This window comes from Pristiophorus japonicus, chromosome 13 (assembly GCF_044704955.1).
Source record: "Pristiophorus japonicus isolate sPriJap1 chromosome 13, sPriJap1.hap1, whole genome shotgun sequence".
In the NCBI taxonomy this organism is placed as follows: domain Eukaryota; kingdom Metazoa; phylum Chordata; class Chondrichthyes; family Pristiophoridae; genus Pristiophorus; species Pristiophorus japonicus.
This window is the reverse complement of record NC_091989.1, coordinates 69,476,295-69,500,730: the sequence shown is the minus strand read 5'-3', so window position 1 is coordinate 69,500,730 and position 24,436 is coordinate 69,476,295. Positions and strand designations below refer to the sequence as shown.

At 47.1% G+C, this 24,436-nt stretch overlaps 1 protein-coding gene across 1 annotated transcript in view; it reads left to right on the top strand.

Moving 5' to 3' along the window:
* Positions 1-24,436, top strand: part of bcat1 (branched chain amino-acid transaminase 1, cytosolic) — a 77,747-nt gene that overhangs the window by 31,479 nt on the left and 21,832 nt on the right. Inside the window, exons 5-7 of the mRNA XM_070897619.1 lie at positions 3,230-3,349; positions 8,000-8,163; positions 13,638-13,780. Coding sequence (XP_070753720.1) covers positions 3,230-3,349; positions 8,000-8,163; positions 13,638-13,780 — 427 coding nt within the window. The remainder of the gene's footprint in view (positions 1-3,229; positions 3,350-7,999; positions 8,164-13,637; positions 13,781-24,436) is intronic.

Here is a 24,436-nt window from a genome sequence, read left to right as displayed (position 1 = left end):
TTCGAGGTGTTCAGCGCCCTCCCGGATGCGTCTCCTCCACTTTGAGCGGTCTTGGGCCAGGGATTCCCAGGTGTCGTTGGGGATGTTGCATTTTTTCAAGGTGGCTTTTGAGGGTGTCCTTGAAGCATTTCCTCTGCCCATCTGGGACTGTCCTCAGGCTGTGTCAGAGCTCCGAGTAGAGCGCGTGTTTTGGAAGTCTAGTTAGTATTGGGCATGCGGACAATGTGGCCCGTCCATCGGAACTGATGACGAAGTCCAACACCGCCTTCAGTATGCCAGTGCAGCCTTCGGTCGTCTGAGGAAGAGAGTGTTTGACGACCAGGACCTCAAACCCGGCACCAAGCTCATGGTCTACAGAGCAGTGGTGATAACCGCCCTCCAACATGCACTATGTACAGCAGGCACCTCAAAACACTGGAGAAGTACCACCAACGCTGCCTCCGCAAGATGCTGCAAATCCATTGGCAGGATAGGCACACTAGTGGCAGTATTCTCGCTCAGGCCAATATCCCCAGCATCGAAGCATTGACTATGCTAATATATTACCCCTAAACCCGTGAGCACTTATCTTGTGCAGTAACCTTTTATGTGGCACCTTATCGAATGCCTTCTGGAAATCCAAATACCCGACACTACTGGTTCCTCTTTATCCATCCTGCTCGTTACATCCTCAAAGAACTCCAGCAATTTGGCAAAAATGGTTTCCCTTTCACATCCACTATTTCTGAAGCCACTCCTTTTAAGACTTTAGGATGCAGGCCATTCGGTCCAAAGGACTTGTCCACTTTAGTCCCATTAGTTTGCCTAGTACTTTTTCTCCAGTGATAGTGATTGTTTTAAGCTCTCTTCCCCCCCGCTAATAGCCCCTTGATTATCAATTATTGGGATGTTTTTAGTGTCTTCTACTGTGAATATTGATACAAAATATTTGTTCAAAGTCTCTACCATTTCCATTTCCCCATTATTAATTCCCCAGTCTCATCCTCTAAGGGGCCAATGTTTACTTTAGCTATATTCTTCCTTTTTATATACCTGTAGAAGCTCTTACTATCTGTTTTTATATTTCTTGCTCGTTTATTCTCATAATCTATCTTCTCTTTCTTTCTTATTTTTTTAGTTGTCCTTTGCTGGTTTCTAAAAATTCCCCAATCTTCTGGCCTTCCACTGTTCTTCGCGATATTGTATGCCTTTGTTTTCAATTTAATATCATCCTTTACTTCCTGAGTTAGCCACGGCTGGTTCATCCTTCTCTTAGAGTCTTTCTTTCTCACTGGAATATATCTTTGCTGAGAGTTATGAAATATCTCCTTAAATGACTGCCACCATCTTACTCTTTTACTATATTTTCCCAGTCCACTTCAGCCAACCCTGTCTTCATACCTTTGTAAGTGCCTTTATTTAAGTTCAGGACACTAGTTTGAGACTCAAGTTTCTCACCCTCAAACTGAATTTGAAATTCTACCATGCTATGATCATCTTCCCAAGAGGATCCTTCACTACGAGATCAATAATTAATCCAGACGCATTACACATTACCAGATCTAAAATAGCCTGCTCCCTGGTTGGTTCCACAACATATTGTTCTAAGAAACCATCCCGCATACACTCTATGAACTCTTCCTCAAGGCTACCTTGGCCAATTTGATTTGTCCAATCAATATGAAGATTAAAGTCGCCCATGATTATTGCCGTACCTTTCTTACAAGCCTCTATTATTTCTTGATTTATACTCTGTCCTATAGTGTGGCTACTGTTTGGGGGCCTGTAGACCACTCCCACCAGTGATTTCCTACCCTTCTTATTTCTTATCTCCACCCAAACTGATTCTACATCTTGATCTTCTGAGCCAATATCATTTCTCGCTACTGCACTGATCTCGTCCCTTATTAACAGAGCTCCCCCACCTCCTTTTCTTTTCTGCCTATCCTTCCGAAATTGCAAATACCCCTGAATATTCAGTTTCCAGCCTTGGTCACCTGGCAACCACGTCTGTGTAATGGCTACCAGCTCATTCCCATTTATTTCTGTTTGTGCCGTCAACTCATCCGTCTTGTTACGAATGCTGCCTGCATTCAGATAAAAAGCTTTTTACTATTTTTTCCCTACTCTGACCCCACTTTCTGATGCACTCTTATGTTTACATGCTCTGTCCCTTCCTGTCACACTCTGGTTATCATTACCCCTATCGCTACGCCTTCTCCTCGTGCCTGCCCCATCATTCAGTTAGATCTGTACCCCAACTCCATTTACCCACCTTTGCTCCATGTCGCTCGGTACCCTTACCCAACAAAAATCTATTGGCCTCAGTCTTGAAAGCCCCAATTGACCCTCAGCCTCGTCAGCTTTTTGAGGGAGAGAGTTCCCGATTTCCACTACCCTTTGTGTGAAGAAGTGCTCCCTGATTTCACTCAGGAATGACCGAGCTCTAATTTTAAAATTGTAGCCCCTGGCTCCAGATTCCCCCACCAGAGGAAATCGTTTCTGTATCTACCCTGTCAAATGCCTTTGTCGTTTTATCATCTTCATGGGCAGTCCCTCGAAACGAGGATGACTTGCTTCCATGCCAAAAAGGATGAGTTCACAGGTGTTTCAATGAAGGACCTAATATTCCAGGTCCCGAACTACATCTTGAAGGGTGGAAGATGCCTGTGTGTGGATTTTTTTAACGTGGGGTGGCCGTTGCACACCAGCCACCACATGGGCTTGACAGAGCTAGGTCTTGGTCCAGAGACAAGGATTAACCAAGACGACTGGAGGCCCGCTCTGCTGCACGGACCCAGTGCGCACACATATCGCAGTGTGGGCTGGCCCGTGCTGCCCCTGGGCCCTCGCCTCTCCTGGGCCCCGAACTCACACCTCCCCTGGGCCCCGACCACACCTTGATTAGATCGCCACTCAACTGCTAAACTCAAGATCTGAACATAGAATTACGTAGAATTTACAGCACACAACCAGCCCATTCAGCCCAATGGGTCTCTGCTCCAAACCTTCGATGCTCCCTTTATTTTAGAGATTTTTAAATCATACACAGGCTTATTTCGAAAAGCCAACTGTTCAGCACACCCCTGCAGACTCGAGCAGCCCCAGTCGCTGTGTTTATCGATGATGTCGCCATGTGTTTTGAGCATTAACGGTATCTGCAGCTGGGCGATTCGTTTTTATAATTTTTCTTTCCTGTTCAATTCGTTACCAAAAGGAATTTTGTTTGAATAAGTGTTCCCTTTGCCAGAGCTTCGATCGGGGGGAGCTGTTGGAGTGCATCAAAAAGCTGGTGGAGATGGACAAAGAGTGGGTGCCGTACTCAAAGGCTGCCAGCCTCTACATCCGCCCGGTCTTTATCGGAACAGAGGTGAGACCATCTGGGCCTGTGAGTACGTGCGTGTATTTGTGTGCGTGTGTGTGCGCGTGTGCCTGTATTTGTGCACGTTTGCGTGTATTTGTACGTGTGTGTGTATTTGTGCGCGCGCGCGTGCGTGCGTGTGTGTGACAGTGTGTGTGACTGTGCGCGCGTGTATTTATGTGTGTGTGAGACCGTGACTGTTTGTGTCTGTGACTGTGTGTGTGTGTGTATATTTGTGTGTGTGTGAGACTGTGACTGTTTGTGTCTGTGACTTTGTGTGTGTGTATTTGTGTGTGTGTGAGACTGTGACTGTGTCTGTGACTGTGTGTGTGTGTATTTGTGTGTGTGAGACTGTGACTGTTTGTGTCTGTGACTGTGTGTGTGTGTGTATTTGTGTGTGTGTGAGACTGTGACTGTTTGTGTCTGTGACTGTGTGTGTGTGTGTATTTGTGTGTGTGTGTGACTGTTTGTGTCTGTGACTGTGTGTGTGTATTTGTGTGTGTGTGTGAGACTGTGACTGTTTGTGTCTGTGACTGTGTGTGTGTGTGTATTTGTGTGTGTGTGAGACTGTGACTGTTTGTGTCTGTGACTGTGTGTGTGTGTGTATTTGTGTGTGTGTGAGACTGTGACTGTTTGTGTGTGTGTGTATTTGTGTGTGTGTGTGAGACTGTGACTGTTTGTGTCTGTGACTGTGTGTGTGTGTGTATTTGTGTGTGTGTGAGACTGACTGTTTGTGTGTGTGACTGTGTGTGTGTATTTGTGTGTGTGTGAGACTGTGACTGTTTGTGTCTGTGACTCTGTGTGTGTGTGTATTTGTGTGTGTGCAAGGGGCAATTTTGCGAGTGCCTCCCCGCCAGTCAGTAAGGGGTCGGTGAGTGCAGCGGGAAAACGAGCGGAGCAGTCCTGGATATGCTCCGCTCCTGAGGAAGGGTAATTTCTAAAATGGCGGCCCCCCCACAGAGAGTCGGTGGCAATTCCATGCCTCTTGTGGCTGCCACTTTTCGGCAGCCTTATCGGGAGGGGCAATTTCAGCCCTAATAAATTTGACACCGAGCCGCATAAGTAGAAATTAGCGCAGGTGACCAAAAGCTTAGTCAAAGAGGTATGTTTTAAGGAGCGCCTTGGAGGAGGAAAGAGAGGTAGAGAGGCGGAGAGGTTTGGGGGGAGTTCCAGAGCTTGGGCCCAGACACAACAGAAGGCATGGCCACCGATGGTTGAGTGATTATAATCAGAGATGCTCAAGATGGGTGGAATTTGAGGAGTGCAGACATCTCGGGGGTTGTGGGGCCAGAGGAGATTACAGAGATAGGGAGGGACGAAGCCATGGAGGGATTTGTAAACAAGGATGAGAATTTTGAAATCGAGGCGATGCTTAACCGGTAGCCAATGTAGGTCAGTGAGCACAGGGGGTGATGGGTGAGTGGGACTTGGTGCCAGTTAGGACACGGGCAGCTGAGTTTTGGGTCAGCTCGCGTTTACGTAGGGTAGACATGACCTCCCATCTCCTACCGCACCATCCAGTCAAACAGCAACTTTCCCCCATCCCCAATCATTTTATAAACAAAAGTGTTCAAAGTAAATGAGAAAAAAAACACCATTATTTAAACACCCCTGTGATGTTTATGAGACAGGATTAATAAACCATCTCCTAGTAAAGGATCCCCTTGGAATGAGTGATCATAGCATGATTGAGTTTCAAATTCAGATGGAGGGTGAGAAAGTTGGATTTCTAACCAGCGTACTAAGCTTAAATAAAGGAGACTATAAAGGTATGAGGGCAGAGTTGGCTAAAGTGGACTGGAAAAATAGATTAAAGTGTAGGACGGTTGATGAACAGTGGTGTACATTTAAAGAGATATTTCACAATTTTCAAGAAAAATATATTCTAGTAAGGAGGAAAGGGTGCAAGAGAAAAGAAAGCCATCTGTGGCTAACTAAAGAAATAAAGGAGGTATCCGATTTAAAAACAAGGACATACAAAGTGGCCAAAACTAGTAGGAGGACAGAAGATTGGGAAGCTTTTAAAAGCCAGCAAAGAATGACTAAAAAAATCTTTAAGAAAGGGAAGATAGACTATGAAAGTAAACTAGCATGAAATATAACAACAGATAGCAAGAGTTTCTATAGATATATAAAAAGGAAAAAAGAGTGGCTAAAGTAAATGTTGGTCCCTTAGAGGACGAGGCCAGGGAATTAGTAATGGGGAACATGGAGATAGCAGAAACTCTAAAGAAGTATTTTGTATCAGTCTTTATGGGAGAGGACACTAACAATATTCCAACAGTGGATAGTCAAGGGGCTATCTGGTTGAACGAGATAGAAGGACCAAGTTTGTGGGCAAGTGAGTGTGTACAAGGACCATCAGCAGGTCGGGGCTTTCAAAGGAGCATACCACTTAAAGGTACAGCGCGTGGAGAGCGACGGCTGTGGAGAGGGCAACTGGATTGGACATCACCAAAGTCCAGGTCGGTGATTGGAGCGTGGGCAGGTACAGCAGGAGCAGCGAGTGATTGTGGAACAATGTGATCGGGGCTCAGGGGAGGCGAGGGCCCGGGGCAGCATGGGCCAGCCCACACTGCGATATGCGTGCACACTAGGTCCGTGCAGCAGAGCTGGTCTCCAGTCGTCCTGGGTAATCCTTGCCGCTGGACCAAGATCTAACTCTGTCAGGCCCGTGGGTGGCTGGTGTGCAACGGTCACCACACGTTTTAAAAAATCCACGCACAGGCATGTAGTTCAGGACCTGGAATATTAGGTCCTTCATTAAAACTCCTGTGAACTCATCCTTTTTGGCTTGGAAGCAAGTCATCCTCGATACGAGGGATCGCCTATGATGATGATGAGTCAAGGGGGGGAGGAACGTAACACAATCACAATCACTAAGGAGGTGGTACTCAGTAAGATAATGGGACTAAAGGCAGATAAATCCCCTGGACCTGATGGCTTGCATCCTAGGGTCTTAAGTGAAGTAGCAGCAGGGATTGTGGATGCATTGGATGTAATTTACCAAAATTCCCTGGATTCTGGTGAGGTCCCAGCAGATTGGAAAACTGCAAATGTAACGCCCCTATTCAAAAAAGGAGACAGACAAAAAACAGGAAACTATAGACCAGTTAGCTTACCATCTGTGATTGGGAAAATGTTGGAGTCCATTATTAAAGAACAATAACAGGACATTTGGAAAAGCAAAATTTGGTCAGGCAGAGTCAGCATGGATTTATGAAGGGGAAGTCATGTTTGACAAATTTGCTGGAATTCTTTGAGGATGTAACGAACAGGATGGATAAAGGGGAACCAGAAGGCATTTGACAAGATGCCACACAAAAGGTTACTGCACAAGATAAAAGTTCACGGGGTTGGGGTAATATATTAGCATAGATAGAAGATTGGCTAACAAACAGAAAGCAGAGAGTTGGGATAAATGGTTCATTCTCTGGTTGGCAATCAGTAACAAGTGGGATGCCACAGGGATCAGTGCTGGGACCCCAACTATTTACAATCTATATTAACGACTTGGAAGAAGGGACTGAGTGTAACGTAGCCAAGTTTGCTGACTATACAAAGATGGGATGGGAGGAAAAGCAATGTGTGAGGAGGACATAAACAAGCTGCAAAAGGACATAGACAGGCTAAGTGAGTGGGCAAAAATTTGGCAGACGGAGTATAATGTTGGAAAGTGTGAGGTCATGCAGTTTGGCAGAAAAAAAAACAAAGAGCAAGTTATTATTTAAATGGAGAAAGATTGCAAAGTGCTGCAGTACAGCAGGACCTGGGGGTACTTGTGCATGAAACACAAAAGGATAGTATGCAGGTACAGCAAGTGATCAGGCAGGCCAATGGAATCTTGGCCTTTATTGCAAAGGGGATGGAGTATAAAAGCAGGGAAGTCTTGCTACAGCTATATAAGGTATTGGTGAGGCCACCCTGGAATATTGTGTGCAGTTTGGGTTTCCATATTTACGAAAGGATATACTTGCTTTGGAGACAGTTCAGAGAAGGTTCACTAGGTTGATTCCGGAGATGAGGGGGTTGACTTATGAGGAAAGGTTGAGTAGGTTGGGCCTCTACTCATTGGAATTCAGAAGAATGAGAGGTGATCTTATCGAAACGTATAAGATTATGAGGGGGCTTGACAAAGTAGATGCAGAGATGATGTTTCCATTGGTGGGGGAGACTAGAACTAGAAGGTATGATCTTGGAATAAGGGGCCGCCCATTTAAAACTGAGATGAGGAGAAATTTCTCTCAGAGGGTTGTAAATCTGTGGAATTCGCTGCCTCAGAGAGCTGTGGAAGCTGGGACATTAAATAAATTTAAGACAGAAATAGACAGTTTCTTAACCGATAAGGGGATAAGGGTTTATGGGGAGTGGGCGGGGAAGTGGATCTGAGTCCATGATCAGATCAACCATGATCGTATTAAATGGCGGAGCAGGCTCGAGGGGCCGTATGGCCTACTCCTGCTCCTATTTCTTATGTCCTTATGTTTCTCCCGGGTGTTGCTCCCAGCAGTACCCTGGAGATTAATCTTTAACTCCTGAAGGCTCCCGGGCAATCCGGGAGGGTTGGCGACCCCGAGATTAGCGCCCGGGGAGATGGAGAACGTTACCCTGCCGTGTGGCGTGCTTTGACTCTGACTAACCTTCTGATTGTGATTGCAGGCTTCCCTCGGAGTGAAGAAACCCACCAACGCCTTGCTGTACGTGATCCTCAGTCCGGTCGGGCCTTATTTCTCGACGGGAAGCTTCTCCCCCGTGTCCTTGCTGGCGGATCCCAAGTACGTTCGCGCCTGGAGAGGAGGAACGGGTGATTGCAAACTGGGAGGGTAGGTAAATCAGCAGAAGCAGGGTGATGATACCCCGCCCGGCACACCCTCAGGCCGTCCCAAAGCAATTCACAGCCGATGTAGCACTTCTTGAGGTGGAGAAATACCACCAACAATGTCTCCGCAAAATCCTACAAATCCCCTGGGAGGACAGGCGCACCAACATTAGTGTCCTCGTCCAGGCCAACATCCCCAGCATTGAAGCACTGACCACACTTGATCAGCTCCGCTGGGCAGGCCACATCGTTCGCATGCCAGACACGAGACTCCCAAAGCAAGCGCTCTACACGGAACTCGTCCACGGCAAATGAGCCAAAGGTGGGCAGAGGAAACGTTACAAGGATACCCTCAAAGCCTCCCTGATAAAGTGCAACATCCCCACTGACACCTGGGAGTCCCTGGCCAAAGACCGCCCTAAGTGGAGGAAGTGCATCCAGGTGGCGCTGAGCACCTCGAGTCTCATCGCCAAGAGTGTGCAGAAATCAAGCGTAGACAGCAGAAGGAGCGTGCGGCAAACCAGTCCCACCCTCCCTTACCCTCAACGACTGTCGCACCTTTGACAGGGACTGTGGTTCTCGTATTGGACTGTTCAGCCACCTAAGAACTCATGCTTAGAGTGGAAGCAAGTCTTCCTCGATTCCAAGGGACGGCCTATGATGATGATGATTCACCATAACATCGTCCGTCTCCGCCACCTGTCTCAGCTCATCCGCTGCTGAAGCCCTCATCCATGCCTTTGTTACCTCCAGACATGACTATTCCAATGCACTCCTGGCTGGCCTCCCACATTCTACCCTTCGTAAACTAGAGGCGATCCAAAACTCGGCTGCCCATGTCCTAACTTGCACCAAGTCCCGCTCACCCATCACCCCTGTGTTCGCTGACCTACATTGGCTCCCGGTTAAGCAACACCTCGATTTCAAAATTCTCAGCCTTATTTTCAAATCCCTCCATGGCCTCGCCCCTCCCTATCTCTATAATCTCCTCCAGCCCCACAACCCCCCGAGATGTCTGCGCTCCTCTAATTCTGCCCTCCAGAGCATTCCTGATTATAATCGCTCAACCATTGGTGGCCGTGCCTTCTGTTGCCTGGGCCCCAAGCTCTGGAACTCCCTCCCTAAACCTCTCCGCCTCTCTACCTCTCTTTCCTCCTTCAAGACGCTCCTTAAAACCCACCTCTTTGACCAAGCCTGTGCTAATTTCTACTTATGCGGCTCGGTGTCAAGTTTTTTCCGCATAATATTCCTGTGAAGCACCTTGGGACATTTCACTACGTTAAAAGCGCTATATAAATACAAGTTGTTGTTGTTGTAATGTGGGAAACGAAGCAAGCTCACACAAATAGCAATGTGATAATGACACCTGTTTTGGTGTTGATTGAGGAATAAATATTGGCTGGGACACCGGGCAGAGCTCCCCTGCATTTCTTCGAAATAGTGCCGTGGGATATTTTACGTCCACTTGACTCGGTTTAACATCTCATCCGAAAGATGGCACCTCTGACAGTGCAGTGCCCCCTCAGTGGTGCACTGGAGCATCAGCCTGGATTATGAAGTGGGGAATTCAGCTGGCGATACCGTCTGTTGAGAAGTCCAAATGTAGTGGGACCGAGCCACAGACGGCACAGGCCCAGCTGAGGTCCTGAGCCTCGTTCATTACTTTTGCAAATTTTCCCATTTTTAAAATATATTTTCAGGAGAGGCAGGGGTTTGATTTTCCTGCCTTAGGTTCTCGCTGATTTCAGGAATCCAGGTTCCGTCCAGTAAAAGGGACAAGAAGGGAAATAGTTCTGGCCACCGCAGCTCAGGAGAGGGAGCATTACCCTCGGAGAGGGAGCAGCGCAGGTTCACCAGACTGACACCGGGGCTGAAGGGGTTAAATTACGAGGACAGGTCTGCACAGACTGGGTTTGTGTTCCCTTGTGTATGGGAGATTAAAGTGTTTAAGATGATTAAAGGATTTGCCCGGGTAAATAGAGAGAAACGATTTCCTCTGGTGTCCAGAACAAGGGGGCATAACCTTAAAACGAGCCAGGCTGTTCAGGGGCGATGTTAGGAAGCACTTCTTCACACAAAGGGCAGTGGGAATCTGTAACTCGCTTTTCCAAAATGCTTTTGCGTCTGGGGGTGAATTGAAAATGTCAAAACTGAGATTGTTTGGCTTTTGTTGGGTAAGGGGATTAAAGTTACGGGACCAAGGTGGATAAATGCAGTTAAGATACAGATTGGCCATGATCTAACTGAATGGTGGAACGGGCTCGAGGGGCTGAGTGGCCTCCTCCTGTTCCTGTGTAGAAGGCCTTGTAAAGGCTTCGAGCATCGTGCCTTCATAAAGGTATAAAGAAAAACAGGACTGACTGTTCTGAAGGGCAAGGAGACGGGGATACATGGGGGGAGGGAGAGACCCTGTTGAGGGGAAAAGGAGAGAGCGAAAATGGGAGACCATTGTGGGAGAGAGGGAGAGGCGATGTTAAGCAGGAGGGAGAGAGAGAATGAGAGACCATTGTGGGAGAGAGAGAGAGGCGATGTTGAGCAAGAGGGAGAAAGAGAATGAGAGACCATTGTGGGAGAGAGAGAGGCGATGTTGAGCAAGTGGGAGAGAGAATGAAAGACAGTTGTGGGGGAGAGAGAGGCGATGTTGAGCAAGAGGGAGAAAGAGAATGAGAGACCATTGTGGGCGAGAGAGAGAGAGAGAGGCGATGTTGAGCAAGAGGGAGAAAGAGAATGAGAGACCATTGTGGGCGAGAGAGAGAGAGAGAGGCGATGTTGAGCAAGAGGGAGCGAGGACGAGACACCGAGTTGGAAGAGGCAGGAGAGAGACCTGAAGGGGTGAATTACAAATGCTGTCCCTCAGAGCTGCTGCTGCTGTTGTGAGCAATACCCATCCGAGGCCTCTCAGCCTGACAGCGCCTCCCTAACTAAACTCCCCCCGCGATGCTCAAAGATTTGCCGTGTTGAGTATACCGTCAAAGTTTTGTAAAGACAGGCATTTTTTTTTGTGATCGAATGGGGAAAGGCTTTCTAATGGAACAAATTTACATATGCAAACGTTACTTAATTAGCACTGACCCATCATCGTGTGTTTTTGCTAATGGTGTAATGACGGCCGGTTTTCAGGGGGACTAGGTTGCGACAAGGATGTGCGGAGGTCAGCCTTTACAGCTGGGCTCTGTGGGAAGGAGCAGTTGGCAACCTTTTTGCCCCAGGCACTAAATTAATTTCAGATCTTCAATTTTAAAATGCAACACCTTTTGAATGTGTGAATTCTGTCTTAATTGATGTGACACTTGCTAAGTTTGAAAAAGTTAATTGCGTGCCCTTATTAGCATGGCTGGCCTTAATTCTTTTGCAGCACATACTCCGCTTTCCATTAAGTAAAATTATTTCCTTAGCTGCTTTCCTTTCAGGAATCGATGATGCTTCTTTCAAAGAACTTGCGTATAATTCTTTGCTTCTGATTCACTTGTTTTGGTTTTTCTCAAAAGATAGTAGGTGGGAGGAGTTATTGATCTGGACAATGAGAGAGAGAGATTCTGACGAGAGAGAGAGAGAGAGAGAGAGCAGGAAACTAGGACAGCTTGCCTGCTCTTCATTTATTGCCTTGGGATCTTTTATATCCACTTCAATAAGAAGACAGAACCTCGGGTTATCCTCTCATCTCAAATACAAGACAACAGACAATGGAAGCGCTTCCTCACTGTTTCTCTGAAATAGTAGCCTGGATTTATATACTCAGGTCGTTGTGTGGGGCTTGAACCCACTGCCTTGTAACATATCATTCCAGGGAGCCCATTTGAAAACCGTATTTGACCCTGGTGAGACCACATCTGGAGTACTGCGTGCAGTTTTGATCTACCTATTTCTAAAAGGATATTCAGTTATTGCAGAGAAGGGTTGGTGCTAGAGTTTAAGGGAATGGCATACTCTCTGAAAACTGTGGAAGGATATAATCGAGATCTTTAAATCTGTGAACGGTTTGACAAATAGGAACCAAGTAAGCTTTTGTACTGCGTAAAGAATTTAAGCACAAGGAGTTGTGTTTACAAATTAAGAACAACAAAAGGAATTAGGAAATATAGCAGCAACGTTTTGTTACTGACACAGATGGTAGAACAAGAAACTTTAGAAGGTTTCAAGAAGGAAGTAGACAGCTTCTGGTCAACAAATGGGTTTCAGGGATTGAGGGGACAGGGTGGGAAAGAAATGCATGCATTTATATAGCTCCTTTCACAACCACCGGATGTCTCAAAGCGCTTTACAGCCAATGAAGTACTTTTGGAGTATAGTCCCTGTTGTAATGTGGGAAACGCAGCAGCACTATTTGCTCCCACAAACAGCACAGTGATAATGACCAGATAATCTGTTTTTGTTATGTTGATTGAGGGATAAATATTGACCAGGACACCGGGGATAACTCTCCTGCTCGTCTTCAAAATAGTGCCATGAGATCTTTTACATCCCCCTGAGAGAGCAGACGGGGCCTCAGTTTAACGTCTCATCTGAAAGACAGCACCTCCAACAGTGCAGCACTCTCTCAGCACTGCAATGGGAGTGTCAGCCTAGATTTTTGTGCTCAAGTCTCTGGAGTGGGACCTGAACCCACAACCTTCAGACTCGGAGGCGAGAGTGCTGCCTACTGAGCTACAGCTGACACTGGAATGGGAGGCTTGTATGGAGTCCAAAGCCTGGCTTAGACCACATTCAGTGTAATGCTAAAAATGCACAAGGGCTAGACAGTCTCCTGCCTGAAACGGTTCCTACCCAGAGACTAAAGTGCCACCACTGAAGCAGGCTGACATGCCATTGTATGCCGCTTCCTACTTTGGGTTCTTTTCACCAGGAGACCCCCAAACCTATCTGTCTCCAATGGCAGCTGGTAATTATTCCACCACTCACACCCTATCTAGACTCATCTTTTGTTTCCTAACTTGTGTCATTACCATCTCAATTTGGCCCATTGTCCCTTTTGTCTCTCAAATCTCTCCTGCCTTCCACCCAATCACAGACCTTCCCCTTTGCTCTTTCCTCCCCTCCCCCCTTTCAGTGCCCCCTTGCACCTCCTTAAGAATCTGTCACATCTCGAACCATCGCCAATTCTGCCGCAGGGTCACAGACCCGGAACGTTAATTCTATTTCTCTCTCCACAGATGGCGCCTGACCCGCTGGGTATTTCTGTTTTTATTTCGGTCTTTCCGTGCCTTCTGTGTCGGCCTGTTGCTCGGGTACTGCTGCTTGCTGGGCTTGACCCCCAGGGTCCCGTCTCCCAGACACCAGGGGCCTGTTGCGCTTAGCGAGAGGGGCGTGACTCCCCACCCGCGGCCAGCTGCCGGTGACAATGGGTAGGGGCAGCTCCCCAGATTGCCGACCGGTTACAACCGGGGCCTCTGGTTTTTTTTTTAACCCATCGTAAGGCGGAGAGAAACAGCTTTGAAGAAATGAAGCCAGATCATAAGTCTTTATTCTCTTCCGCTTCAGAAATTACGGGGCGTCGCTTTACGTCCAAGCTGAAGCCGCGGTGGCAGGATGTCAACAGGCTCTGTGGCTGTACGGAGATGACCACAAAATAACGGAGGCCGGGACCATGAACCTGTTTCTTTACTGGATAAACGAGCAAGGAGGTACAGTGATGCAGAAACTGAACTCAATCCCATTTGTCTTACTTATTGTTTGTTTTTTCTAATTAATACATTGACTGAATATATAAGAACATAAGAATTAGGAGCAGGAGTGGAAATTAATGACATCATCATAGACAGTCCCTCGAAACGAGGATGACTTGCTTCCACGCCAAAAAGGGATGAGTTCACAGGTGTTTCAATGAAGGACCTAATATTCCAGGTCCTGAACTACATCCTGAAGGGTGGAAGATGCCTGTGCGTGGATTTTGTTAACGTGGGGTGGCCGTTGCACACCAGCCACCACACGGGCTTGACAGAGCGAGGTCTTGGTCCAGTGGCAAGGATTACCCAAGACGACTGGAGATCAGCTCTGCTGCACGGGCCTAGTGCGCGCACATATCGCAGCGTGGGCTGGTCCGTGCTGCCCCTGGGCCCTCGCCTCTTCTGGGCCCCAGACTCCCGACTTTCCTTCTACAAACTCTTGCCGCTCCTTCGCCCCTCCTGCTGTGCCTGCCCGCACTGCAATCAGCGACCTGGCTTCGCAGCCACCGCCCTCCTGCAGTGGTACGCTGCTCCCTCTGATGGCCCTGGCCTGCTGATGGTCTTGCAGGCTGGGACCGTGCCGATTTCTGTGCGGGGCCACCGCACGCTGCTCCCTCTAATGCAGCCTTTCAATCACGTGGGACTGGAGTCACATGTAGGCCAGACCAGGTAAGGGTGGCGGTTTCCCTTCTGTAAGAGCATAAGAATTAGGAGCAGGAGTGGGCCATTCGGCCCCTCGAGCCTGCTTCACCATTTAATAAAATCATGGCTGATCTTCCACCTCAACTCCACTTTCCTGCACTCTCCCTATATCCCTTGATTCCCTTCATATCCAAAAATCGATCGATATTATGGGAAATAACTAACTTGCATTTATATAGCGCTTTTCACAACCTCAGGATGCCCCAAAGTGTTTAACAGCCAATGAAGTACTTTTTGGAGTGTAGTCACTGTTGTAATGTACAAAACGCGGCAGCCACTTTGTGCACAGCAAGCTCCCACAAACAGCAATGTGATAGTGACCAGATAATCTGCTTTAGTTAGGTTGGTTGAGAGATAAGTATTGACCAGGACACCGGGGAGAACTCCCTTGCTCTTCTTCAAATGAGTGTCACGAAATCCTTTACGTCCACCTGAGAAAACCGAGTCTTGGTTTAAGGTCTCATCTGAAATACCAGGGAGAACTCAGAATGATTACAGCACAGAAGGAGGCCATTCGGCCCGTCGAGCCCATGGCGGCTCTCTGCAAGAGCACTTCAGCTAGTCCCACTCTCCAGCCCTTTCCCCGTAGCCCTGCAAACTCCCCTGCTCTTCTTCGAATAGTACCATGGGGATCTTTTACGTCCACCTGAGAGGGCAGACGGGGCTTCGGGACCTCAATTTCCCCCTCGCATACTAAAAGCAAATTGATCCGAATCTTGTAATATATTGGCGTCTTATATTTATGCCAGTGAAGAATGCACATGCATGCTCACACACAATTACACACAGAAATATATTGCCCCCTAGCGCTATCCACCGATAAAGATTAGATTTTTTATACATATACACAAGATGGCAACTGAGCTGGAAGAAAAACTTTCAGAGCTCGTTGAACAGAGTCCCCGAGTGGCCAGAATCTGTGCTTCATTCCTGCAGGTAGTAAATTGTTGTTTTGAGATTTTTTTTTAAGTAAAATTTAAATTTTGTTAAATTTTTTTTCTTACTTATTTTTCTGTCTCTTTTCCCTCTCTCTCTTAATCTAAATCTTCTTTCCCTTTTTAATTCTCTTTCTGTATCCGACTCGACTCCAATCTACCCTCCTTCTCCATGTCGTTCCCCCGTTTCTTTCACAATCCTTAAACCTGATTGGTTACGGAACGAGACTGTTGTTCCTGCCGCTCGCTGAAGTCCCACAGTGCCCCGTTACCCTCACTAGCCCCCCACCCCCCGCCCAATCAGCTCACATACACAGCAAGTTACGCGCATCAACATTCTTAGCTGAACAATGCAGGAACAAAGTCTAACTAAAGAAGCTTTCCCATCGAGTGGGATTTGTGATTTATTGGTGCCCCGCTCCAGCAAGATCGGGCCCAATAAATCACACATCCCGCTCAATGATGAAGCTTCCTATTCTCTCTTTGGGGCCGGGCACATATAATGAAAATGGCGATTGTTCTTAAACCCAGAACAGTTACACATAGTAAAGGAGGTGAGGTTTGTCCAATCTCGTTAAGCACAAGACGTTCTCAGAATAAAAGCTACTTTCTGACTGGTGTTTGGAGTATTTCCTGCAACATATTCATAAATGATGTTGCCAATGCTAAGGTACGCGATATGTACGTGCACTAGGTCCGTGCAGCAGAGCTGGTCTCCAGTCGTCCTGGTTAACCCTGGCCACTGGACCAAGACCTAGCTCTGTCAAGCCCGTGTGGTGGCTGGTGTGCAACGGTCACCCCATGTTAAAAAAATCCACTTCATTCCTTCAAGACTTAGTTTGGGACCTGGAATTTTAGGTCCATCATTGAAACGTGGAAGCAAGTCATCCTCGATTCGAGGGACTGCCTTTGATGATGATGATCATAATGTAAATAAAAGTCAGTTTAATCCTATGGCGCGTAGAGGGATCTGCCCGAGTGGCTTCTCTCCATTTCATTACAAAATCAACCATTCTCCTTCAAATTTTTCCTCGTGGCTTTAATAAAACCCGCCAGAGCCTCCCCAGTCAAATGCACTTAATATATTCTCTAATCTGGCTGCAAGGATTGCAGTGAAAGTCTTGCAAACGGAATGGATAAAGGATGTAAGATAAGCATGTAATTACCTCACAGTGGAAAGCTCCTAGCTGGTTACGGTAATGCAGAGATTAATGCTATGCTCTGTTTCTGTTAGCAGGCTGCTTTCGATGGCTTAATTAACAGTGTGTGAAAATTGTTTTACCGACGCGAGAGAGAGAAAGGACGCTTCAGAAGTAGCTATTAAGGACCATTCGAGGGTAGCTTGCTCTCCGGTTCTCCTGCAGTGCGCGGCGAGGCGCCTGAATCCACTTATTGCAAACAAACGGGCGCATTTATATAGCACCTTTCACCACCCCAGAACTTTCCGATGCACTGTACAGCCAATGAGGTTCTTGTTTTGAAGTGCAGTCCCTGTTGTGCTGGAGTGAGCACGGCAGGCAATATGCACACAGCCAAATCCCGCAAACATAAGATCATAAGGAATAGGAGCAGGAGGAGGCCATTCGGCCCCTCGAGCCTGCTCCGCCATTCAGTAAGATTATGGCTGAACTTCTACCTCAACTCCACTTTCCTGCACTATCCCCGTATCCCTTGATTGCATTAATATCCAAGAATCTATGTCTTGACTATACGCAATGACTGAGCCTCCACAGCCCTCTGGGGCAGAGAATTCCAGAGATTCACCACCCTCTGAGTGACGACATTTCTCCTCATCTCAGTCCTAAATGGCCGACCCCTTATTCTGAGACTGTGACCCCTGGTTCTAGACTCTTCAGCCAGGGGAAACATCCTCCCTGCATCTACCCTGTCAAGCCCTGTAAAAGTTTTGTGTGTATCAATCAGATCACCGTGAGATAGGCCGAGTCTACTCAATTTCTCCTCATAGGACAATCCCCTCATCCCAGGAATCAGTCTGGTGAACAACATTGAAATCAATGCAGAAATGACACTTGCATCAGGATATGCAAATCAAGTTATTCCCCATTTCCTGCGGCTTATCCACGTGGAGGGGCACCGCGAGGGAAAGGCAAGAAGATGTGACGTGACGTCCTGGAGCTGCACATTGACACTGTTAGCTTTTATGATGGTCAACAACAACTTGCATTTATATAGCGCCTTTAATGTAGTGAAGGAGGGAGCGAGAAAACAGGAAATTATAGACTGGTTAGCCTGACATCGGTAGTAGGGAAAATGTTGGAATCAATTAATAAAGATGAAATAGCAGCTCATTTGGAAAGTAGTGACAGGATCGGTCCAAGTCAGCATGGATTTATGAAAGGGAAATCCTGCTTGACAAATCTTCTGGAATTTTTTGAGGATGTAACTAGCAAAGTGGACAAGGGAGAACCAGTGGATGTGGTGTATTTGGACTTTCAAAAGGCTTTTGACAAGGTCCCACACAAGAGATTGTTGTGCAAAATTAAAGCACATGGTATTGGGGTAATATACTGACGTGAATAGAGAACTGGTTGGCAGACAGGAAGCAGAGAGTCAGGATAAACAGGTCCTTTTCAGAATGTCAGGCAGTGACTAGTGGGGTACTGCAAGGTTCAGTGCTGGGACCCCAGCTATTTACAATATACATTAATGATTTAGACGAAGGCATTGAATGTAATATCTCCAAGTTTGCAGATGACACTAAGCTGGGTGGCAGTGTGAGCTGTGAGGGGGATGCTAAGAGGCTGCCGGGTGACTTGGATAGGTTAGGTGAGTGGGCAAATGCATGGCAGATGCAGTATAATGTAGATTAATGTGAGGTTATCCACTTTGGTGGCAAAAACAGGAAGACAGAATATTATCTGAGTGTGACAGATTAGGAAAAGGGGAGGTGCAACAAGACCTGGGTGTCATGGTACATCAGTCATTGAAGGTTGGCATGCAGGTACAGCAGGCGGTGAAAAAGGCAAATGGCATGTTGGCCTTCATTGCAAGAGGATTTGAGTACAGGGGCAGGGAGGTCTTACTGCAGTTGTACAGGGCCTTGGTGAGGCCACACCTTGAATATTGTGTTCAGTTTTGGTCTCCTAATCTGAGGAAGGACATTCTTGCTATTGAGGGAGTGCAGCGAAGGTTCACCAGACTGATTCGCGGGATGGCAGGACTGACATATGAAGAAAGACTGGATTGACAAGGCTTATATTCATTGGAATTTAGAAGAATGAGAGGGGATCTTAAAGAAACATATAAAATTCTGACGGGATTGGACAGGTTAGATGCAGGAAGAATGTTCCCAATGTTGGGGAAGTCCAGAACCAGGGGTCACAATCTAAGGGTAAGGGGTAAGCCATTTAGGACTGAGATGAGGAGAAACTTCTTCACTCAGAGAGTGGTGAACCTGTGGAATTCTCTACCACAGAAAGTTGTTGAAGCCAGTTCGTTAGATATATTCAAAAGGGAGTTAGATGTGGCCCTTATGGCTAAAGGGATCAAGGAGTATGGAGAGAAAGCAGGAGTGGGGTACTGAGGGAATGATCAGCCATGATCATATTGAATGGTGGTGCAGGCTTGAAGGGCCGAATGGCCTACTCCTGCACCTATTTTCTATGTTTCTATGAAACGTCACAAGACGCTTCACAGGAGTATTATGTGTAAAAAAACTAATTTGACACCAAGCCGTTTAAGTAGAAATTAGCACAGGTGAAAGAGGAATGTTTTAAGGAGTGTCGTGAAAGTGGAAAGAGAGGTAGGGAGGTGGAGAGGTTTAGGGAGGGAGTTCCAGAGCTTGGGGCCTAGGTATCAGAAGGCACGGCCACCAATGGTTGAGCGATTATAATCAGTGATGCTCGAGGGCAGAATTAGAGGAGCGCAGACATCTTGGGGGGCGTTGTGCGGCTGGAGGAGATCACTGAGATAATATAACTCCTGAATAATATAGCTTCAATAGTGTGGCAGGGCTGTGCACAACACAGTGCTCCGGCACCCATGTGCTACGCAAGACGTTAAAATGGATTCTTCCGTCGGGCACGCGGATGATGTGGCCCGCCCAACGGAGCTGGTCGAGTGTGGTCAGTGCTTCGATGCTGGGGATGTTGGCCTGGTCGAGAACACTGACGTTGGTGCGTCTGTCCTCCCAGGCGATTTGCAGGATCTTGCGGAGACATCGTTGGTGGTATTTCTCCAGCGACTTGAGGTGTCTGCTGTATATAGTCCACGTCTCTGAGTCCCACCCACCCTTTCTTTCAACCATTGTCTGTCCGACCTGAGACAGAGACTGTAATTCCCGTATTGGATTGTTCAGTCAGCTGAGAACTCACTTTTAGAGTGGAAGCAAGTCTTCCTCGATTTCGAGAGACTGCCTATGATGATGATGATAAAATTGATTCACTAGTTTAAAGGTTCTCCTGACCCTTGCAATGAAACATGGCTGACTATGACAGCATTGCTGTTGCTGTTACCTTGTGCTCTGATTTAAGATTTTAACTGAAGCTGTTGTCTTCTGTCCCCACCATAAACTCTGTACCCTAGCCACTGACTCAATCCTCTTCCCTGGCTAGTGCCTGTGGCTGAACCAGACTGTTCCCTGGGACCCTGGTCAGCCTCCAATCTTTCACCCTCCCTAAACTTCAGCGCATCCAAAACTCCGCTGCCCATGTCCTAACTCGCACCAAGTCCCGTTCACCCATCATCCCTGTGTTTGCTGCCGTGTTCCTAACTCGCACCAAGTCCCGTTCACCCATCATCCCTGTGTTTGCTGCCGTGTTCCTAACTCGCACCAAGTCCCGTTCACCCATCATCCTGTGCTTGTTGCCGTGTTCCTAACTCGCACCATGTCCCTTTCACCCATCACCCCCTGTGCTCGCTGACCCACATTGGTTCCCAGTCCCCTAACACCTCACATTTAAAATTCTCATACAAAAGCAAAATACTACGGTTGCTGGAATCTGGAATAAAAACAGAAAATGCTGGAAATCTCAGCGGGTCAGGCAGCATCTGTGGAGAGGAAGCAGAGTTAACGTTTCAGGTCGATGACCCTTCATCAGAAAATTCTCATCCTTGTTTTCAAACCACTCCATGGCCTCGCCCCTCCCTACCTCTAATCCCCTCCAGCCCCACAACCCTGCCGAGGTCCCTGTGCTCCCCCAATTCTGACCTTTTGCGCATCCCTGATTTTCTTCCACCCTCCATTGGCGGCCGTGCCTTCAACTGTCCAGGCCCAAAATTCTGGAATTTTCTCCCTAAACCTTGCCACCTCACCGCCTCTCTCTCCCTTTCAGATGCTCCTTGAAGCCTACCTCTTTGACCAAGCTTTAGGTCACCTATCCTAACATCACATGTGACTCTTTGTCAATTTTTGTCTGATAACGCATCAGTGACGGGCCTAGGGATGATAAATGCGCTGTATAAATGTTGGTGTTGTGTGGCAATTTTATAAAGATAACTGTACTACTGAACATGGCAGGGGACATCAGTGACATTTCAATTTGTATCTGTTCAGTATGGCTTGTATTGTCCATTTAAAGGGCAGCCAGCTAGTACACGCACAGCAGAATAGCAGAATAGGACCGATATCTGTGTTCAGCAATTCATAGTCCCGGCAGAGATTGAATACATCTTAATTGAAGCTCAAGTAAGCTGAAAGTGTTATTGTCCCTTATGGGAAAACAAGTGTTTCTGATTTAGTACTTACTATAACGCACTAAGCTAGCTTGACAATATATTGTCCCATAGCGCTGAGAAAGTTATCTCTGGAATAATCCTTTTAGCATCGGCACATTTTAAGCATCTATCCGTCAAAATCTGAATTAATAGCAGCATCATCCATGGACGAATGTATTCTGGGATTCAATTCTGAAAAGATTTTACATCCATATTTGTCCTCACATAATTACTTAGCTCAACTATTAAAGGATAACTTCGGGCTTAATCACCAAGTGTTCAAAGCAGAATAAAAGACAACCTCTGTGTGTATTTGAATTACAAACTGCTTAGATGTTAACATCTTTTGCTCCAATCACCAAGATCGATACTTCCACCTCCGTAACATCGCCCGTCTCCATCCCAGCCTCAGCCCAGCTGCTGCTGAAGCTCTCATCCATGCCTTTGCAAGGATGAACCTCGACTATTCCAATGTCCTCCTCCCTGGACTCCTCACCTTGCACGCTCCGTAAACATGGGTTCTTCCAGAACTCTGCTGCTCGTGTCCTCACTCGCACCCAGTCCCGCTCACCCATCGCCCCTGTGCTCACCTAATTGGCTCCCGGTTAAGCAACGCCTTGATTTTTAAATTCTCATCCTTATCTTCAAATCCCTCGCCCCCTCCCTATCTCTGTAACCCTCTCCAGGCCCACAATTCTCTGAGATCTCTGCGCTCCTCTAATTCTGGCTTCAAGGGGTATGGAGAGAAGGCGGGAAAGGGGTACTGAAGGAATGATCAGCCATGATCTTATTGAATGGCGGTGCAGGCTCGAAGGGCCAAATGGCCTACTCCTGCACCTATTTTCTATGTTTCTATGGCTCAGTGCGTAGTTCACTCGCCTCTGAATCAGAAGGTTGTGGGTTCAAGTCCCACTCCAGGGACTGAAGCACAAGAATCTAGGCTGACACTCCAGTGCAGTGCTGAGGGAGCCGTCTTTCGGATGAGATGTTAAACAGAGGCCTCGTCTGCTCTCTCAGGTGGATGTAAAAGATCCTGTGGCATTATTTCGAAGAAGAGCAGGGGAGTTCTCCCCGGTGTAAAAACAGGAAATGCTGGAAATCTCAGCGGGTCAGGCATCATCTGTGGAGAGAAACAGAGTTAACGTTTCAGGTCGATGACCCTTCGTCAGAACTGGCGAATGTTTGAGATGTGAGAGGTTTTAAGCAAATGTAGGGGCAGTGAAAGGGGGCGGGGAGGAAAGAACAAAAGGGAAGGTCTGTGATAGGGTGGAAGGCGGGAGAGATTAGAGAGACAAAAAGGATGATGTGGCTGTGAAAGGGTGATACTTGATCAAACAGGTTATTCCCGGTGTGCTGGCCAGTATTTATCCCTCAACCAACATCACTAAACCAGATGATCTGGTCATTATCACATTGTTGTCTGTGGGAGCTTGCTGTGCGCAAATTGGCTGCCGCGTTTCCCACATTACAACAGTGACTACGTCTCAGAAAGTACTTAATTATCTGTAAAGTACTTTGGGACTTCCAGTGGTCATGAAAGGTGCTTTATAAATGCAATCTTTCTTTGTGAAGTGGGGTTAAAGACGTTGTATAAATGCAAGTTGTTGTTCTTGAGGTGTAGCGACCTGGTTGAAATAATATAAGTGCTTGTGGTTTTCCCTATTCTCCAGTTCCCTGCCTATGCTGCAGCAGTGGGAGCGCGCCGTGGGACTAGAATACTCACGGTAGTTTCAGGGGTAAACATCAGTCTCATAAATTGAATGCCTGAGCCCCTGCAGAAGGCCTGGGCCCTCCCTTTACTCTCTCAGCATGGTCAGCTCTAGCAACACACAGTTTACCCATGAGTAACGCACCACCGCTAATTTGTCATCATCATAGGCGGTCCCTGGAACGAGGATGACTTGCTTTGACAAGAGTTCACAGATGTTTCAATGAAGGACCCGATGTTCCAGTCCTGAACTCCAGTTGAAGGGGTGGAAGATGCCTGTGCGTGGATTTTTTTAACGTGTGGTGACTTGCACATCAGCCACCACACGGGCTTGACAGAGCGAGGTCTTGGTCCGGTGGCAAGGGTTAACCAGGACGTCTGGAGACCTGCTCTGCTGTACGGACCCAGTGCGCCCACATATCGCAGTGTGTGCTGGCCTGTGCTGCCCCTGGGCCCTCGGCTCTTCTGGGACCCGTATCCTCATTCGCCGCACCTGCGCCCACGATCTCTCGCCGCTCCTCCGGCACAAACATTCACCGCACCGCCGCACAATCTCTCAAAATAATAATTACAACTTCACAAAGCCACACTTGCTACATATTCAAGAACTAAAGATTAATCTTTTTTGTAGGCTCATGGAGGAAATCAGAAAGAAAGACTTGCATTCACATTCAATGCCTTTCACCATCTCAGGACCTTCCAAAATGCTTTTACAGCCGTTGAAGAACCCTCTGTGCCTCATTCTTAGCCCTTTTGTTTTTCAAGATTTAATCAATTAAGTCATTGTGACACTCAATGGTTTTATGAGAGAGAGAACTGTTGTTAAATGGCCTGATAAGATTCGGGTTCATGTTCATTACCTCCTGCACTAATCATTATGTCACAGGGAGCTCCTAGCAACTCAAAGCAGGAGTGTGATTCCGAGGAATCTACGAAAGGTGCCCACACAGCAGCACTTGTTTACGAACAAAAGAAAAAAAGAAAGATCTTGCATTTATATAGCGCCTTTCACAACCTCAGGACGTCCCAAAATACTTCACAGCCAATGAAGTACTTTTGGAGTGTGGTCACTGTTGTAATGTGGGAAACGCGGCAGCCAATCTGCGCACAGCAAGCTCCCACAAACAGCAATGTGATAATGGCCAGATAATCTGCTTCACTGTTAAATACCATCAGTGATTTATCCCATCATAACACACAAGGAAAATTATAGCATTGGGTTTTAAAGATGACAACAGTTTGCCTCGCTTTCTTTGAAATGAATTGTCAGTGTGTGGAAGACGTGGCATCTCTCTGCCACCAGCTGAGAAAACAGCGTCAAGGTGACAACCTCGATGAATGATACAGCCTCCTTGTGGAAATTTGCTTTACATTCTTCGAATTTTTCGACAGGTGCCTGCGAATGTTGCCTGCGTTTAACATTCTGATAATGCCAGGGTAAGGCTGCTGCAGTTAAGCCGGTGAGGAGACGCAATGACTTCTGACCAGGATATTGGCCACTCCAGGCCGTGACCCCTGGACATGTAGCCAACGACACCAGCAACGTGCAGTTAATTAGTGCCTTTAACGTAGTAAAATATCACTGGTATTCGT